The sequence below is a fragment of the Capra hircus genome, chromosome 2 (genome assembly GCF_001704415.2).
Source record: "Capra hircus breed San Clemente chromosome 2, ASM170441v1, whole genome shotgun sequence".
Classification (NCBI taxonomy): Eukaryota; Metazoa; Chordata; class Mammalia; order Artiodactyla; family Bovidae; genus Capra; species Capra hircus.
This window is the reverse complement of record NC_030809.1, coordinates 5,769,754-5,786,349: the sequence shown is the minus strand read 5'-3', so window position 1 is coordinate 5,786,349 and position 16,596 is coordinate 5,769,754. Positions and strand designations below refer to the sequence as shown.

The following is a 16,596-nucleotide window of genomic DNA, read 5'->3' as shown; positions in this document are numbered from 1 at the left end:
GGTCGCTTCCAAAGTATAGGTCTCTGATCTGACACCGTGGCCTACATGAACGGTGTATTGATTTTTTAAACAAAAGAGAAACGAGAAGAAAGATGTATCACTTGAGGCACTGCTGGGCAGACCGCTGAGTGGCTGCTGGAGGCTCACTGTGAGTGGACTGGCCCCATGACCTCTGCCTTGTCCCTGCCAGAGGCTCTCAGACCCTGTGGAGCAGCCTGGGTTCCTGGGCCCTGGCCTCTGTTATTTGTGTGTGTGTCTTCTTCTCTCTTTCCTTTTCATCTGGCCCGTTTCCCATGCCCTCCTATGCATGAGCCAGGTGTGTATCAAATGGACCTGCCCTCTAGGACGCTCATGGTCCAGTAGGGAGGCAGACTTATAGGGAAATAAGTGCATAAAAGCCAACTGGAGGACGATATCCGTTGAATTCGCCTGGCAAACTGTCTGCCCACCCACATCTCTGTCCTCCCCAAACCTGTCTTTTGGTATGACCATATTTATTTGTGAAATCCAAAAAAAAAAAAAAGAAAAAGATTAAACTCAGAAAAAAAAATCATGTTTGTGGTTCCCAAGGGCAGAGAACTGGTGGAAGGAAATACAGGATAAAGGTTGTCGAAAGGTACAAGCTTCCAGTTATAAGATATACACAAACCATGTAATGTATAACAAAAACTCATACACCACAATAGCAAATACCAAATTGTGGTATGGACCAAGGAACTGAATAGACATTTATCCAAAAAATATATACAAATGACCAATAAGTTCATGACATGTTATTCAACATTTTTAAAGCTGTAATGAACAAGGGGACCAAAATTAGCAGAGCTGTAGGATATTACAAAAGTTGTTAAGGGAGTAAGTCCTAAGAATATTCATCATCACAAGAAAAAAAATTTTTTGGTAATCATTTCATAATATATGTAAGTCATATCGTTACACTGCACAGTTCAGATTTTGATATCCTAAAACAGGAAAAAATTTAAAAGGTAAAAATGCAAAACGTTCAAAGAGGACAAGCCACTACTGTTTTACTTTTAGAATTATTTTATTACATCTTAAATGTACAACGGCTTCTTAACTCTACACATGAAATACGTTTCTTAAGAAGCATGATATTAGTCTTAGTCTCCCTTGATTCTGGCTAACAGTTTTTCAAAACTTCGAGAAAAATCTTGAAAAAGGTTTCCCGTGTCAACCGAATCTTGGAAATGGGACATTATCAAAGAAGGGATGATTCTGCACTCTTCCAGAGACCGCTGGAAAGGCAGAACATTTCAAAAGCTAAAAAACCAGCTCAGAAGCATTTTCTTTACGTCTTTGCTCCACAGGAAGATAGCGCTTGTACATGGCTGAGCCCACTCACAAAGTGGCTTCGGTACTAGCTGGGGGGTCTTCTGCCGTGGCGCTGCGCATCTGTGTCTGACTGGGGCGAGCGCTCCCTTAGCACTGTCACCTTGACCATCCGCAGCCCCTCCCTTCCCTCCGGGAGGTAATTCCCTCCTCTGTACACAGTCAAGCCCATGGCCACTGAGAAGGCCCCCAGCGCCTTGTCTCTCCACAGCCCCCACGTCCGCTACTGCCTCCTGGACCGTGGTTTCCTCCAGTATACGACCCGCCCGTGTTCCTGCTCTCTCTCAGCTTTCCACTCTTCAGTAAATCGTACCTAGAAGGTTTCTGCTTCTGATTGCCTGAATCGCTGACATTGCGACTTGTGTGACTTCCTCCTCCATAGCCGTCAGAACGGGCTCTGAAGCCCTCATCCTGGTAGCCGTCTGCAGACCCTCCACCACCGCATCCTCCCCGTCCTCCCCCGTAACCAGGCCTGAGCCCCCAGCTGCCACCTCCAGCTCTTCCTCCGTACCCGTGAGAGCCATCCCCAAACTGACACCCTCTTCCATACCCACTGGCTCCTCCTCTGAAGTTCCTTCCTCGTCCTGCTCCCACATTCCCACCAACACCATGAAAATACCCCAAACCAACATCGCCTCCTCCTCGACTTCTGAAATGTTGGCCTTCTTGCCTCTCTTGTCTAGATAAGGCCTTTCTTACACTTGCACGATGACCATTGATGGTATGATTTTTCTGCAACACGATCTTATCCACGGGATCATGGTCCTCAAAAGTAATAAATCCGAAGCCTCTTTTCTTGCCAGACTGTCCATCAGTAACTATCTCAATGGCGCTGATTTTTCCGTACTTCTCAAAGTAATCTCTAAGATGGCGTTCCTCCGTGTCTTCTGTGATTCCGCCGACAAACAGCTTCTTCACAGTGACGAGAGCCCCCCGCTTTCCATGGTCTTCTCTTGGGACAGCACGTTTGGGCGTAACCATCTTCCCATCAATGAAATGAGGTCTGGCCACCATGGCGGCATCCAGCTCAGCCATGGAAGAGAATGTGATGAAACCAAATCTTCTTGATTTTTGGCTGGCAGGGTCCCTTATTAACACACAGTCTGTAAGATATCCCCACTGCCGGTAATAGTTCCACAGACTTTCTTCTGTGGTCTCAGAGCTCAAGTCACCGATAAAGAGTTTACGGAATTGTTCTTTTTCTCTCTTACTCCTCTCCGAAGGAACAGATTGTGAAGCTTTCTTCATCACCGGCTTACTAGCTTCAGCCATTTTTCTGATGCAGAGGAGGGTGAGAGAGATCTCAGGGGGCTAGCAGGGGCTGAACTGGGTCCCCACGCTATGATGAGAACTTGCACCTGACCCGCCCTGACCCTGGGGTGCGAGCCTCCACTGCCCCCCACGGGAACTCAACACTGCTGCTACTGCCTCTGGAGTCTCTGTGGCCCTTGAATCAACCTTGAGTAGCTTTCAGGTTTTCAGAATAGGTTGATTGGTGAAACAGGTCGCTGCAGGTTCGCCTGGTTCCAAGAGCTCTTGTGTGACTCAGTCCTGAGATGTAAGACAGCCTGGAGCTTGCTGGAAATAGTTGTCTTCTCAAACTTCTATAACAGGTCTGAGTCCAGAGATCTGCTTTTTGTTTTGTAAATAAATCCGCAAGTAATTTTGCTGCACATGCAGATTCGGAAACCTGGGCTCTAACAAGTCATGCGTCTGTGGTCCAAGTCGGTGGAGGATGCTGTGGGGACACGAAGGGAAGAATCAGAGAAGGCTTCATGGAGGAGGTGATCCTTGTGTTGATTCCTGACAGCTGAGTGTGTATTATCTAAGTGGATTGTGTGAGTGGGGCAGGAGCTCTCCAGAATGAAGGAACACCATGGGTAAAGCTCTGGAGGTATGAGACAGCAGCTTTCAGGAACAAAGAGCCAAAGTGGATGGAGGTGGGTGGAAAGCTGGGCTCTAGCCTCCACTGTTAAGGCTCACCTTGAACCTCTGTGAGCCCCGCAGGGCCTTGCAGAACCAAGCTGAGACCCCAGCCGGGCTGTGGCGGCTCTCCCTGGCCTGGGTGAGTCTCATGTCTCATTGGGCTCTGAGGCCAGAGCCACAGTCTGGGCAGGAAAGTTACACTTTTTATCTCTTTGAACCTGAGCTGTCAACCCCTTGTTGTGGTTGGCACAGTGAAAGTGCAGCAGTTCACGCCCAGCTTCCTGGTTCTCCAACAAGATGACCCAGCTGGGCCCACCCTTAGGAATCTCACAGTGAAGCCCAGATGGCTTATGGGAAGCCATGGTTTTGGATAATCTCCTGGGGGCCCCCAGAGTCTCAGTTATTTGGGGGGAAATCAGACTCCAAGAGTCAGATCCTCCCTCACCCATCCATGCCCACCCAGAGCATAGTTATGAATGTTAAATGATTTAATAGGCGGGTTAGCATCACACCCGGTGCACAGGAAGTGTTCAATAAGTGTTAGCTGTTACGATTTTCTTGACTCATTCACTCGCCCTGCTTTCAGTCATTCATTTGCCCACTATTCATTCATGCATTCACCCCAGTGCATTCATTAATTCAGCACAAATTCATTGCACATCGTGTCTGTGTCTGCGCTACGCCCACCCGAGCCCCAAACCCCTCTTGTGATGGGTGCTCCAGAAATTCAACAGGGATCAGCATAGGATGGGAATTCAAACACAGTCCCGTTCACCTGTGAGCATGGATACCTTTAAGACAGCAGTGCCTCTCACATGAACAAGTGACAGCAGACGCCCCCTTGGGGACCCCTTGCGGCCTTTCGGCCACATTTGAGCAGCTCTCTCCCAAATGGCCAAATGGTGCCAAGCGTCTCAACCTTGGCACCAAGCTTTACTGATGCCTGAATCTGGAGGCCACAGATGGCTGTGACAGGTGCGAAGTGGGAGATGAAGGGAATCGCTTTTTAGGGAATCGGCAGTGAGGATTCAGAGCCGTGCATAGCTGTTGATTTAGTTATTTATTTATGTGCCTCCTGCCTCTTCCCAGACTTGGAGAGCACTAACCAGAGGAGGAGGGAGAGAACTCAGGGCAGGAGGGTAGGGTGGGCTTCCTGGAGGAGGCGGCGTCCATCGGTGGCAAGAGGGGCCTGAGCGTCGATGCTGCACAGCGGGGAAGCTGCGGGAGACGGGGCGGCCCCCGGGGGTCCAGCGCAGACCTGCCCACCCTAGTCAGGGAAGAGCAGGAAGCCGGAGAAGACGCTGTCAGAGCCTTCTGTGCCCACCATGCCATTGTAGTCGTTGACCGCCAGCCACACCTGCTGGCCTTCCTGCAGCCGCAGCAGCACGCCGCCCGAGCTGACCTGCTTGCTGCTGGTCATGTGGTCGCAGAAGGTGGCCACCTTGAAGCCGCTGCGGTAGAGCAGCACGCACAGGTTGGACGTGTGCGACGTGTGGAAGACGAAGTAGTAGAAGCCCGGGACTTGGCAGGTGAATTTGCCCGTGTCCTTGTCGAAGTGCCCCTGCGGGTTGGTGATGACCTCGTTGAACTTGACCAGGCCGTTGGCCTCCGGGAACTGGCCAGTCTGCCGTGTGACCGAGAACACCGACTGGTGCTTCTGCTTGTACCTGCCCTCTACACCCGGCTCCCCGGGGGGGCCCACGGTGCCGGGAGCCCCCGGAATCCCTGGGGTCCCCATGGGACCGTTTTTCCCAGGATAGCCAGGTGTGCCGGGGTCTCCCTTCTGGCCCTTGGGTCCTCGGGTCCCAGGGGTAGCTGGGATTCCTGGGGAGAGAGCAGGTGGGAAGGCAGTGAAGGGGCAGGCAATGGGAAGAGGGACCCGACGGTCCTCCAGGGGCCACCCACCAGGGTTTTGTCCCTGGACTCTCCTTCCCCGAGATGGCGGCCTATCCACCTGGGAGCACTGTGCAGAGAGTAGGAGGGGAGGGAGACCTTGGTTCAAATCCTGCCTCCCCTTGGTCTTGCCCTCTAACCTTGGCTAAGGCTTGGTCCTAACTCTCAGCCTCGGTCCCCACATTTGTGATGGAGAGGGTAGGACCAGGCGGCTCAGGAGGTGTCAGAGCCGGGCTGGATCTCAGAGACTGTGCCAGAGGCCATGACTGTTAGCCCACAGACACCACTTAGCCTCAGATACCTCCTTACCGAGAAGTCTACGAAGATGGGTCAGAGGCAGATTTTCTGGAAAGCTCCTAAAACTTAAACTTTAGGCCCCATTAACTTGCACTGACCCCGTCATGGTCCTTTGGGTAATTTTATATAAGTTTTTCAACTTTTTATGTTGAAATAATTACAAATTCACAAGAAGTTGCAAAAAAAAAAAAAAAAAAAAAAGGATGAGGAAGTCTTATGCATTCTTTACCCAGTTTTCCCCAGTCTTGCAGAACTGAAGAATGAAATCAAAATTGAGACACTGACCACAGCTCCTCTTTTACACGCACTGTTTGTGTGTGCGGTTCTGACACAGTTTTGCAGTATATGGAGGTTTGTGTAAACACCCTCCCCCCTGCATCAAATGTATCCGTAATTTTGTACTATTTTTCTTAAAGAGGGTCCTCAGTATTTGATAAGATTCAGAGCTCCACAAAACTGCTTTCTATGTCTGAGCTGGAACCACTCAGGCCAGCTTAGCACATGGGGTCCACCAGATGGAGCCTTCCAGGCTGCCTCTCTCCAACCCCTCAACCCCCTCTCAGCCCAATTCAGCCCCTCTGACAGCTGGCTCAGCTCAATTTCCTTCAAGTTATGGATGGGGAAACTGAGGCCAGAGACCTGCCCAAGGCCATGCCACTGGTAGGAGGTGGAGTCAGGACTCAAAAAGTCAAGTCTGGCTGAGTCCCAGTCCAAGTGTCTGATGCTTGTTGCCGCCCTGGTTTCGGAGCTTCTGTGAGCTTCTTCTCCCCTTGTCCAAACCATACTCATCTTTCAGGGCCTGACTCCAGTCTCCTCTTCCAGGAAGCCCTCTCTGACCACCCCTGCTGGCCGTCGTGGCTGTTTCCCCTTCTGACTGCCTTTACGGTGGGTGTTGGTGGAGACACACTGTAACAGAATTCTCTGCAACTGGTGAGCCATGTAGATCCCAGGTCAGAAGAGAATCAGAACCCAGCAGACCTGCGCTTCAGGCTGTGCGATCCCGGGCAGGTGACCTCCCCTCCCAGAGCCTCTGTTCGCCCAGGTGAGATAAAGGCATAATGGAAGGGATCCCCCCGGGGTGGCTAGCAGAGCGGGGTGGGAGCATGCGTGTGCTGGGCACCTCATGGGTAGTGCTCTGAAATGTCAGGTCTCGGGGGTGGCCGTCAGTGACGCTGAGCAAGGCTGTGCCTATTTCTTCAGGCAGTTGGGGCGGACACGCCCGTGGGAGGGCAGCCTGGGAGGCAGTGGACGGTAGTGGCGGGAGGCTGTGGCCTCGGGAGTCCAACAGGATCCCAGTGTGTGACTTCGGGCCAGTGGCTCAATCTCCCAGAACCTCAGCTTCAGCATTTGCAAAAAGGGGGTAAACCACATCTTCAAAGGATTTTGGTCTCAGCTTTCTCATTTGTAAAATAGAGTTAGTTTTTTCTACCCCGAAAGATGAATCTGTGGAGAGCACTTGGAACCTGTGTCTGGCACAAATTAGGAGCTTTGTGCCCATCAACCACCCTGGGCAGTGAGATACCCAGAGGCAGTGGTGAAGTTCAGGGTCCTGGAAAAATGGCAGATCTGGGGGCTTCCTTTGACTCAGGCTGAGTTGGAGGATCGTTCTGGAATGTTGGTGTAATTCCACTCTCTTTCTAGGAGGGCAAGTGACAGTGGGAAATTCCTGAGGACATCCTTCTCCACTGGTCTCCCTCTCCCAACGCCTCTGCCACCTCCGTCACCTCTGCCCAGCCCCGCCCCAGCCTCCTTCACACCCACTCTAGACACACTCCACCCCCCAGATGTGTGCCCACCACCAGACTAGGTGCCCCCAGACTCCAGCTCTCACCCAGCACCCAGCGCCCATTCAGGTCCTCAGCCCTCTTCACTCATGCTGGGGCTTGCCTGCGAATCTCTGGCAGATGGTTCTGTGACTGCGACCCTGACCCCTCACTCCCCACCCCTCCAACTACCCAGAGCCCTAGGGAGGGAGGGGAGCACACACCCCTGATAAAGACAGGGATGACAAGAGCAGCAATGACCGGAGTCTGCACTTATGGATACCTACCACATGCTGTTTTCTATTTAATCTCATTAATCATCACAGCACCCCTGTGCAACAACTGCTTCCATCTCCCCATTTTACAGATGAGGAAACTGAGGCACTGGGAGGCTACATAAGTTGGGCAAGTACACACAGCAGGTAGGGGGTGGGGAAGCAGTGGGGCTGGGACTTGAACCCTGACCATCTGGGCTATAGTCACTGGGGACCACGTTAGAGGGCAAGTTGCGGAAGTGTTGGAATAAAACAATAGCAAAGTGTTTTAGAAGCTTGCCAAAGATTTCGCCTGGATTATCTCCTGGGACCCTCCCCACCACCTTCTCAGACAGGCACTCTAGGTCTCTCCTTGATATCAGATGGGAAATCTGAGGGGCAAAGAGGTGAATTAGGGAGACTTGAGGCCTGGGCTCTGAGGGAAGAGGGGGCAGACCTGCCACAAGGGTTAAAACTCGGCCTTGGGAGCGGGTGTGGCCAAAGGGACCACCCTCCTCATCACCAAGCCGCTGTCCACCTTCCCTGAGTTGGTCCCGGGTGGACAGTCCAAGCCCTGCCCTCAGGCCCCAGGTGGCCTCTCCCTGCCAGGCCAGCAGACTCACCTGGTTCACCCTTGGGCCCTGGCAGTCCGTCATACCCATCCTTCCCGGGGGCCCCGGGCAGGCCTGGCATCCCGGGGATCCCATAGCAGTGTGTGCCCGTCTGGCCCCCGAGTGTCCGTGCCAGCAGCAGCAGCAGGTTTAATACCAGGAGGGGCCAGGCGCCGGGCCCCATGTCCACCTGGGGAAGGAGCTGGATGGGGAGAAAGCTGAGCTGGCCTCTGGCCCACCCTCCTCACCCTCTCTCTCCCCAGGGGGCCATACTTCTCAGCCCTTGGCAGCCGACTCCCCTTCCCTGGCCCCTCACCTCTGGGGGCCACCCAATGGATGGGGAGTGGGGCCCCTGCTTCAAGCTCAGGCCCCTGGCTCAGCAGAAACAGGAATCTTCCTTCCCGTTCCAAGTCAGGCTGTCCCTGAGGGCACGTGTCAGGAGGCGGCAGCGGGGAAATGCTGCCATCTGCCCTCACCTGGACAGGTGGGAGGTGTCCGGTCTGGTCACGGAGAGGTCCTCGGACTGGCTTCCCCTCTCCAAGGCTGGAGGATGCCGTGTCAGAGTGGACCCAGCCAGGAGGACCCGGAGCAGACTGGGCAGCTCCCTCCCCGCCTCCCCCCAAAACCACATCCCCTTTCCCATAATTTTTCCTGACTTAGCACTTTATTCTGGGTGCTGAGCTAGGCTGACCACAGTGATACCCCTGTGTGCCCCCTGGGTCTTGAGTGTCTGAAATGAGGAAATGATCACTTCCTTGGATCTGGTGAAGGGTGTGTGTGTGTGTGTGTGTGTGTGTGTGTGTATTAGTGTGTGTATGAACCTCAGCTGCCTGGGCAGGCTTCTAGAGTCAAGTTCAGCCCAGCGAATGCCCATCCCTGTTCGCTGCCATTTACTGTGCCTGAGACAGCTATTTCACAAGATTCACAGGAGGAAGCTATAACCCTCCTCTTTACAGATGAGGAAACTGAGGCTGAGGAAAGTGAAACCCTTGTCCAAAGCTGCACAAGTGAGTGGTTTCTTGGGTCCAAACCCTTGCCCTGACCGCTTCATACCTGTCCCCAGAAACAAGTCTTGTATGCACTTGTCAAATGGCAGGTTTTATCTTAGAAATGTCCACACTGTGCGTGCTAAGTCACTTCAGTTGTGTCCGACTCTGCGACCCCATGACTCTAGCCCACCAGGCTCCTCTAGCCACGAGGATTCTCCAGGCAAGAATACTGGAGTGGGTTGCGGTGCCTTCCCAACCCAGGGATTGAACCCACATCCCTTATGTTTCTTGCATTGGCGGGTAGGTTCTTTACCACAAGTGCCTCCTGGGAAGCCCAACTTTCCATATGCCCCCTCCCATTTGCCCTACTTGGGGGTGCACTCAGAGGGGGTGAGCTTTGATAGAAGGCAGCCTGCTGTGGCAGACAGACTCCTCTGGGGTCTCCTTTCAGCCTTGCTGCTCCCTTGCCTGGAGGCCTTCAGCAAAGCACTGGTGGCTCTAGGCCTCAGTCTTCCCATCTGTATTTGGGGTGGGGTCGGGGAGGGGAGGCCCAGGCTTTGTGTGTTGGCATTTCTTCCTCTGCTGGGGCCCCGGGTGAACCTACCTTCCCTGCCAGCTCCACCTTCTTCACCTCCATCCCCAGCACCCCACCTCTGCTCTCAGAGCCTATCATGGCTGGCTAGGGGTTGCCAGTCGGGGCCAGGCTGGCAGAGCTGAGAGAGGTCCATTATCCCCTTCTCATGAGAAATTTCGGGGAAGAAGGAGGTAATGGGCAGTAGAGTGTTCCAGCCCTGACCCTGTGCCTGCCATTCATTTAAGTGAGTGGTTTGACTTCCCCAAGTGTCAATTTCTGCTCTGTAAGTGGGGTTTCCAGGAGCTTCCATGCAGGGCAGGGCTAATGCACACGCCGTGCCTAGCCCTGTGCGAGTAATGAGCTGAGTTCGGAAGGCCACCCCTGCCTCATTCAGGGCCTGTCTCCCCAGCTGGCCCTCCATCCTGTGGCTCTGGGCTGCAGAGTGTGCAGCAAGAGCGAGAATGTGAGGGCACTTGGCCCTGGAATTCTCAGGAGAGTGGAGGGCTGGGGAGAGCAGAAAGGAAGGCCGCAGCATCTTGAGGGCGTGGGGGACCCGCCAGAGGGCATCCAGGCCCCCTGCCTGTCTTCGGCCCTCACCTCCTCTGCGCCTGGTCCGGCTTGTCCAGCAGGTGGCAGCCTCTGCCCATGCGCGGCCCTCCCTCGCCCTGCCTGCCTGGCCAGCTGGACTCTGCTGGGTCCCCTCCTCTTGGAGGGGCCATGATCTGCCTCAGCAAAGAGGAGTGGCTGTGGATGGAATTTAGGGTACAAGGCAGTGGTATACCCCCCTGCACCCACCATTTTTACAACCAAGTCTCCAGCTTCTTATGGGACTTCCACCCCGATGGTGTCTGTGAGCCCCGTTGCAATGAGAGAAGCCCTCCTGTCTGGGGTGAAGCAGAGTTCAAATCCAGGCCCTGCCACTTTCTGCCACTGGGCCTTGGGTAGATGCCTCTGTCCTCTGAGCCTCAGGTTCCTCATTTGTTTTGTTAGGATTAAATGCATTGATGGTTATGAGATGTCCAGCACACAGTAGGGGCTCACGGATCTGTTTTGCTTCCCAGTTAATGCGTGTGTGTGTCCCAGGCTTGGGGGGAAACCAGGGCAGAGTGGAGGCCAGAGGGGAGCTCAAGAGTCTCTGCAGCCCCACTCTCTTCTTCATGATCCCCCAAGACTGTTGATGGGGCCAGACAGCCCCCCAGAGAGTCCCAAGTGTGTGGGGAAGGCGGTGGGGGCGGTGGGCTGTAGGTACGTGAGGACTCCAAGGTCAACGCTCGAGAGAACGAGGGCATTTCCAAGGTGGGAGGGTGAGGCGTGAGTGTGCACCTGTGTGTCAGGGCTGTGTCTGGGACACGTGTGAGTGAGAGCACTACTGATGGTCGATGGGGGCGCCCAGAGAGTCAGCGGCGGGGTGTGCGGGTGTGGCCCTGTGTATCCCTTAGTGCGTCTGTGGGTTTGAAGGCATAAGTAGTGGGTCCAGGAGTGTGCCCTGCAAGTCTCAGGGAGTGGGTGTGTGGGTGAGGAGTGAATGAGTCTTGGTCCAGGAATGTGGGTCCACGTGCATCTCAGGAAGTGTGTGTGAGTGTGTGATGTGTTTACACGTGAGTATGAGCAGCACAGAGGTAAAGTTGGCTTCCTTTGGAGAAAAGCACAGGGCATGTCCAGGACTGAACTTCTGGTCTCCTTATCCTTCTCACGCACAGAGGACACAGTGGGGCTTTTGCTTCTCAGCAGCACCCGGACAGGCCAAGTGGGGCTCTGGGAATGGGCCAGGAACATTCCAGACCCTCCAAGGCCCCAGTGCAAATGGGATGCATGCCCAGCCTCCACGCCTGCTGGGGTAGAAGTCCAGAGCTGGACTCAGGACACCTGGCAGAGAGGACTTTCGGATGCCCTTGGATCAAGTGCTCCCTGTCTCTGAGCCCCTGCCTTTCTGGTTCAGCCTTGGAAGCCATGTGTCAGGCGTGTGCCTGTGGAGGCTGGCGAGGGGAGCAGGTAAACGCGCATGTTTGGGCATCAGCAGGACCTGGGGTCAACCCACCCTCTCCCCTTACATTCTGCTGCTGCTGCTGCTAAGCTGCTTCAGTTGTGTCTGACTGTGCGACCTCACAGATGGCAGCCCACCAGGCTTCTCCATCCCTGGGATTCTCCAGGCAAGAACACTGGAGTGGGTTGCCATTTCCTTCTCCAATTCATGCATGCAAGCTAAGTCACTTCAGTTGTGTCTGACGCTGTGTGACCCCATGGACAGCAGCCCACCAGGCTCCTCTGTCCACAGGATTCTCCAGGCAAGAATACTGGAGCAGGTTGCCATGTCCTTCCCCGCCTTACATGCTAACCTTGGGCTTTAAATTTTCATTAACACTTACTCAGTTTCATTATCTGTAAAATGGGGTCAATCATAATACCCACTCAGAGTTCAACTGTAAAGACTAAACAAAATACAATTAAGGCTAAAATGTATGTGTGTGGGCTCAGTCGCTCAGTCATGTCTGACTCTTTGCGACCCCATGGACTGTAGCCCGCCAGGCTCCTCTGTCCATGAGATGCTCCAGGCAAGAATACTGGAGTGGGCTGCCATGCCCTCCTCCAGGGGATCTTCCCAACCCAGGGATCGAACCCAGGTCTCCCACATTGCAGGCACATTCTTTAAAGTCTGAGCCACCTGGGAAGCCCCTTATTAATGCACCAGGAACTCCTCTGCAGTTTTCATGTATCAAGTCATTTAATCTTCCCAACAACACTTCCCTGGTGGCTTAGACGGTAAAGCGTCTGCCTCCAATGCTGGAGACCTGGGTTCGATCTCAGGGTTGGAAAGATCCCCTGGAGAAGGAGATGGCACCCCACTCCAGTACTCTTGCCTGGAAAATCCCACGGATGGAGGAGCCTGGTAGGCTGCAGTCCATGGGGTTGCAGAGTCGGACACGACTGAGCGACTTCACTTCACTTCACTTCAACAATGCGTTGAGGTGGATGCCGTCAGTATTCCCACTTTGCAGATCAGGAAATAGATTCACCAAAGTAACGTAAAATGAACATAACTGGATTTAAGCAAATGGTGGCCCAGGATTCGAGCCAGGCTGATGAGGCTCCCAGGACCTCCTAAATACACGCTGTAAAAGGCTAAATATGGGCCTGCCTTGTAAGCACTTAAATAACTGTTGTCATTCTTCAGCCTCCCTCCCAATGCCCGAGGTAACCAGTGAACTTCAGGCTCAGCAGATGTGGATTCAGATATTTATTCCAGGAAGAGTTCCAAGACATGATCTCCGTTCAGGCAGCTAAAGCAACAGAACCCCCACTTGATGGGGCAGAGCAGAGATGGCCAGAGAGGTGGAGTGAGTGGGCCAGGATGCAGAGGCCACGGTGGGGACTGAGGGGCGGGGGGCTCTTCCCTGCTCAAGCAGATGGGAAGATGAGGAAGCCGCTGAAGATGCTATCGGCCTCTTGGCCGTGGTAAATGCGGCCCTTACTGACATCTTTTTCAATCCAGACCTGGTCTCCCCGCTGGAGATGCAGTACCGTGCTCCCAGACACCACCTGCAAGAGTCCCTTGCTGTTGAAGTCACAGAAGCCCAAGGGCTGGATCTGGTCCCTCCGAGAGGACCTGATGGACAGGCAGATGTCCCACTGGGACACCACCTGGAAGGTGAAATAGTAGTAGCCTGGGACAGAGCAGCGGAACCTGCCCGTGTTGCTCTGGTACACGTTCTCCTGGTTGGTGATGACCTCTCCGAAGACGACCACGTTGTCTCTCGTCAGAGGGTTTGGTCTCACGGCCGAGAAGGCTGGCCGCGGCTGGTCCTTGATGTTTCCGGGGGTGCCTTTGGTGCCCTTCAGCCCCGGGAGGCCAGGGGGCCCCATGGGACCAGAGGGTCCTGGGTAGCCCATTCTGCCTGGACTTCCAGGGGGTCCAGGGTCGCCCTGGTCTCCTTTAAGGCCGCGGATGCCTGTCTGGATGGCAGGGGCCCCTGTGGGGAGAAAGGTCAGATTGGGAGTGAGAGTCTGGTAGCCTCCAGACCTCAGGGAGGTGGCTGGGGACCCAAATAGCTGTGGCATAAGAGGGTAGGGGAGTGTCTGGGCCTGATTGATTCTGACTGGTTCTGTGTGACCTTGGACAAGTGTCTCGACCTCCCTGAGCCCCAGCTTGTTTGCCTACAAAATGAAGAGAAATTGAACAGACACTTGGGGAAGGATCAGGTTCTGGGAAAAGGCAGTCCCCTGGCTTCACTGCACTCCTGCCCACAGCTGGGCACTCCCAGTCCCCCGCCAGGCCATTGACCCCGACTTCTTCCGATTCAGGGACTGCCTGTAGGATGCCCGGGTGCAGGTCTGCAAATGCCTGGGCAGATCTTTCTGGTGGTCTATGGACTGGGAGCCTCGGGGCGATTACATGAGACCATCTTTTCCAGCTCTGGTCTTGCCCTCCTCCCTTTTCCTTCACCCTTGGCCTTTTTTCTAGAATATGAGAGTTTCTGAAGCTTGAGGGGGTAGGGAAGGGGGAAGCAGGGAGAGACGTGCAGGGAAGCTGGAGGCAAAAAGGATAGTTGTTATGGATTGACCCCTCTCCACATGCTAGGTGGGGTCTTTCTCCCTTTTACAGATGAGGCAACTGAGGCTCAGAGAGGGTGAGTAACTCACTCGAGGTCACACAGCAAGACAAGGGCTCTCAAATTTAGAGACTAGGGCATTCGTCTTTCTGGTGATTGAACAAAGACCGAGGCTGGGCACAGCTTTAGGACCTTTCGTAGGCCTTGCTTGAAGTGGCCTACTCTCCAGAGGGGGACAGCAAGGCCAAAGAAAGAGGATGTGGCAGTTAAGGGGGATTCAGAGAGGCCCTGGAGGCCTGTGTACATGACCTTGGGAGAAGGCTAGGCCCTGGGACCAAGCACAGACTGGAGGGGCTTCATGTGGGGGCCCAGGGGGACTCCTCTGTTTCTCACCGCCACCCTGAGCCACCACCTCCAGAAGGCCAGCCCCGGCCCAGGGATGCGGGACTGGGGTCCCGCGGGAGGGCTTACCCGGCTCCCCTCGCTCCCCCTTGAGGCCCGGCCGTCCGGGTCGGCCAGGTATTCCTGCACTCCCGTTAATCCCGTCCGGGGCTCGGCACACGTCCTGGGTCACAGAGGAGGCCAGGGAGATGGCCAGCACGCTGATCACCAGCCAGCCCCGGGGGGCTTCCATGGTCCCACTATGGAGACAAGGGCAGGGCCTGGGCAGGCTGGACGTCACACACTCGTGCACACCCAACTCACACCTTGAACCGCGCCCCGCCCCCCCACCGTGACATCTGTATATGTCCCTGACCGTTGCACTCATACCCCACCCAGGGCCTTTGAAGTCCACCCTCCACCCAGCTCCAAGGACCCCCCAGCATACGCACAGAACCACACACTCACACAGATTGACACACACAACCGAACATACCCATAGGGTTACACAGACACACGAGCACAGCTTTCAGCCTTCACACACCTACACAACACAATAAGCAAACGTAAAAGCCCACCACACACCCCTGGACAGGCCGACGGACACACTCCCTCCCTCACTTACCTGGACACAGTCGTATACTCCCTACAGGGGATCGGTTCCTTTGAATAAATATCTGTTTAGCGCCCGCTCCCTGTTTAATGAACACTCTCTTGCCCAGATGGCAGAGGTGTACATCCACACCGGAATTCGCCAACACCTGAGGCACCCCTCTGCTCCCTCCCCCACACACGTGGTCCTCTTAGCACCCACTGGAGGACAGACAGCTGACTGTCCCCTGCTGGCCCCCTCTGAGGGACCCCTCTGTTGGGCTCTGACACCCCAGCCTTTTCCCAGCCTCTTGTGTTTTGGTGGGGGGCCAGGATCCAGGAATTCTGGTTAGAGCTGATGGCTCTGTGGCTACCTCCCCCACTCCCTCCAAGCCTCTGGAGTTAAGGTCCCCCCATTTACTTGTTCTGGGTCCTAGATCACTGCCCTCCAGCCCTGTCCTGGCACAGAACCAGCTAGCAGCACTCTCCCTCCCTCCCTGCCTGGTCCAGTCTCCTGGGCCACCTCCCCTGGCTCATTAAATGTCACAGACGCCTTCCCCACCCAGTGGTGGCCTCACCTGCGTCCAATCTTCAACGCACTGGATACTCTGGTCCTTCACGCAGGGACCCTGTGGGACACCCAGCAGGGCGGTGCTGGCCTGGGGCCAAGTTTCACATCCCTTCCCACTTCTTCTCCTTCCCTGGAACCACCCTGGGGGCCAGAGGCCAGCAAGGGACATTTTGAGCAGACCTCAGCAAAACTGGAACATGGGACATCCTACCCCAGCCACAGCTGGCGCAAGCGCAGGGACAGCGAGGCGGGAGGCTGCCGGGATGGGGGCGGAGGAGGGGTTCCTGGGCGGGGCGGTGGACTCCTGGAGGCACAGAGCAGCGGGTAGAAGGAACCTTCTCTCAAATCAGTGACTTGTAAGACTTTTTCACGATCATGGAAGCAGCCCGTGTTCATTGCCAAAAGCTTGGAAATACAGAAAAGCACAGAGAAACAAGGAGGGTGACGCAGTGGTGAGAGGCTGGGTCATCAGCTTTCTAGACTGCCACTTCCTCGCTGCATGTCCCTGGAACTGTACTTAGCTTCCTGGGGCCTCAGTCATTTTTTTGGTTGCTGTTCATAAGTTGGAAGCAACAGATTCTACTTTGCTGAACAGTATAAAGGTTTAGTGATGTAATACACATACAAAACGCGGGACACTTAATAATCAGCTTCCATCAATATTTAAAAATCAAAAAATAAAAATCAGTAATAAACGCCCATCCAGAGAACTGCTGTCACCATCTGGAGGAATCGCCCAGCCTTGCTCGCGGTCACCGACGGGGGGCTCACTGCCTGTCAGCCCAGCTCCCTCTGTCGCTGCCGGCCCAAGAACGCCTTTCTTCAGATCGTGCTTCTGTCTCCCCCAGA

The 16,596-nt window shown here is 54.6% G+C and overlaps 2 protein-coding genes and 1 pseudogene across 5 annotated transcripts; all 3 read right to left on the bottom strand.

Moving 5' to 3' along the window:
• Nucleotides 1,022-3,718, bottom strand: LOC102187088 (annotated as a pseudogene). Its single transcript, XR_001918819.1, has one exon. The product of XR_001918819.1 is annotated as a heterogeneous nuclear ribonucleoproteins A2/B1 pseudogene (transcript).
• On the bottom strand, nucleotides 4,319-8,700 carry C1QC (complement C1q C chain). 2 transcript variants are annotated; one of them, XM_018055450.1, is made up of 3 exons: nucleotides 8,571-8,700; nucleotides 8,107-8,296; nucleotides 4,319-5,100 (listed from the first exon to the last, which is right to left on the bottom strand). In XM_018055450.1, exons 2-3 carry the CDS (start codon nucleotides 8,276-8,278, stop codon nucleotides 4,544-4,546), a joined length of 729 nt encoding a protein of 242 aa, XP_017910939.1. In that variant the 5' UTR covers nucleotides 8,279-8,296; nucleotides 8,571-8,700; the 3' UTR covers nucleotides 4,319-4,543. The 2 variants fall into 2 exon arrangements, with proteins under 2 accessions (XP_017910939.1, XP_013829954.2); XM_013974500.2 differs by lacking the exon at nucleotides 8,571-8,700 and adding an exon at nucleotides 8,411-8,539.
• C1QA (complement C1q A chain) lies at nucleotides 12,878-15,859 on the bottom strand. 2 transcript variants are annotated; one of them, XM_005676887.3, is made up of 3 exons: nucleotides 15,755-15,859; nucleotides 14,676-14,845; nucleotides 12,878-13,625 (listed from the first exon to the last, which is right to left on the bottom strand). In XM_005676887.3, exons 2-3 carry the CDS (start codon nucleotides 14,836-14,838, stop codon nucleotides 13,054-13,056), a joined length of 735 nt encoding a protein of 244 aa, XP_005676944.1. In that variant the 5' UTR covers nucleotides 14,839-14,845; nucleotides 15,755-15,859; the 3' UTR covers nucleotides 12,878-13,053. The 2 variants fall into 2 exon arrangements, with proteins under 2 accessions (XP_005676944.1, XP_013829969.1); XM_013974515.2 differs by lacking the exon at nucleotides 15,755-15,859 and adding an exon at nucleotides 15,211-15,683.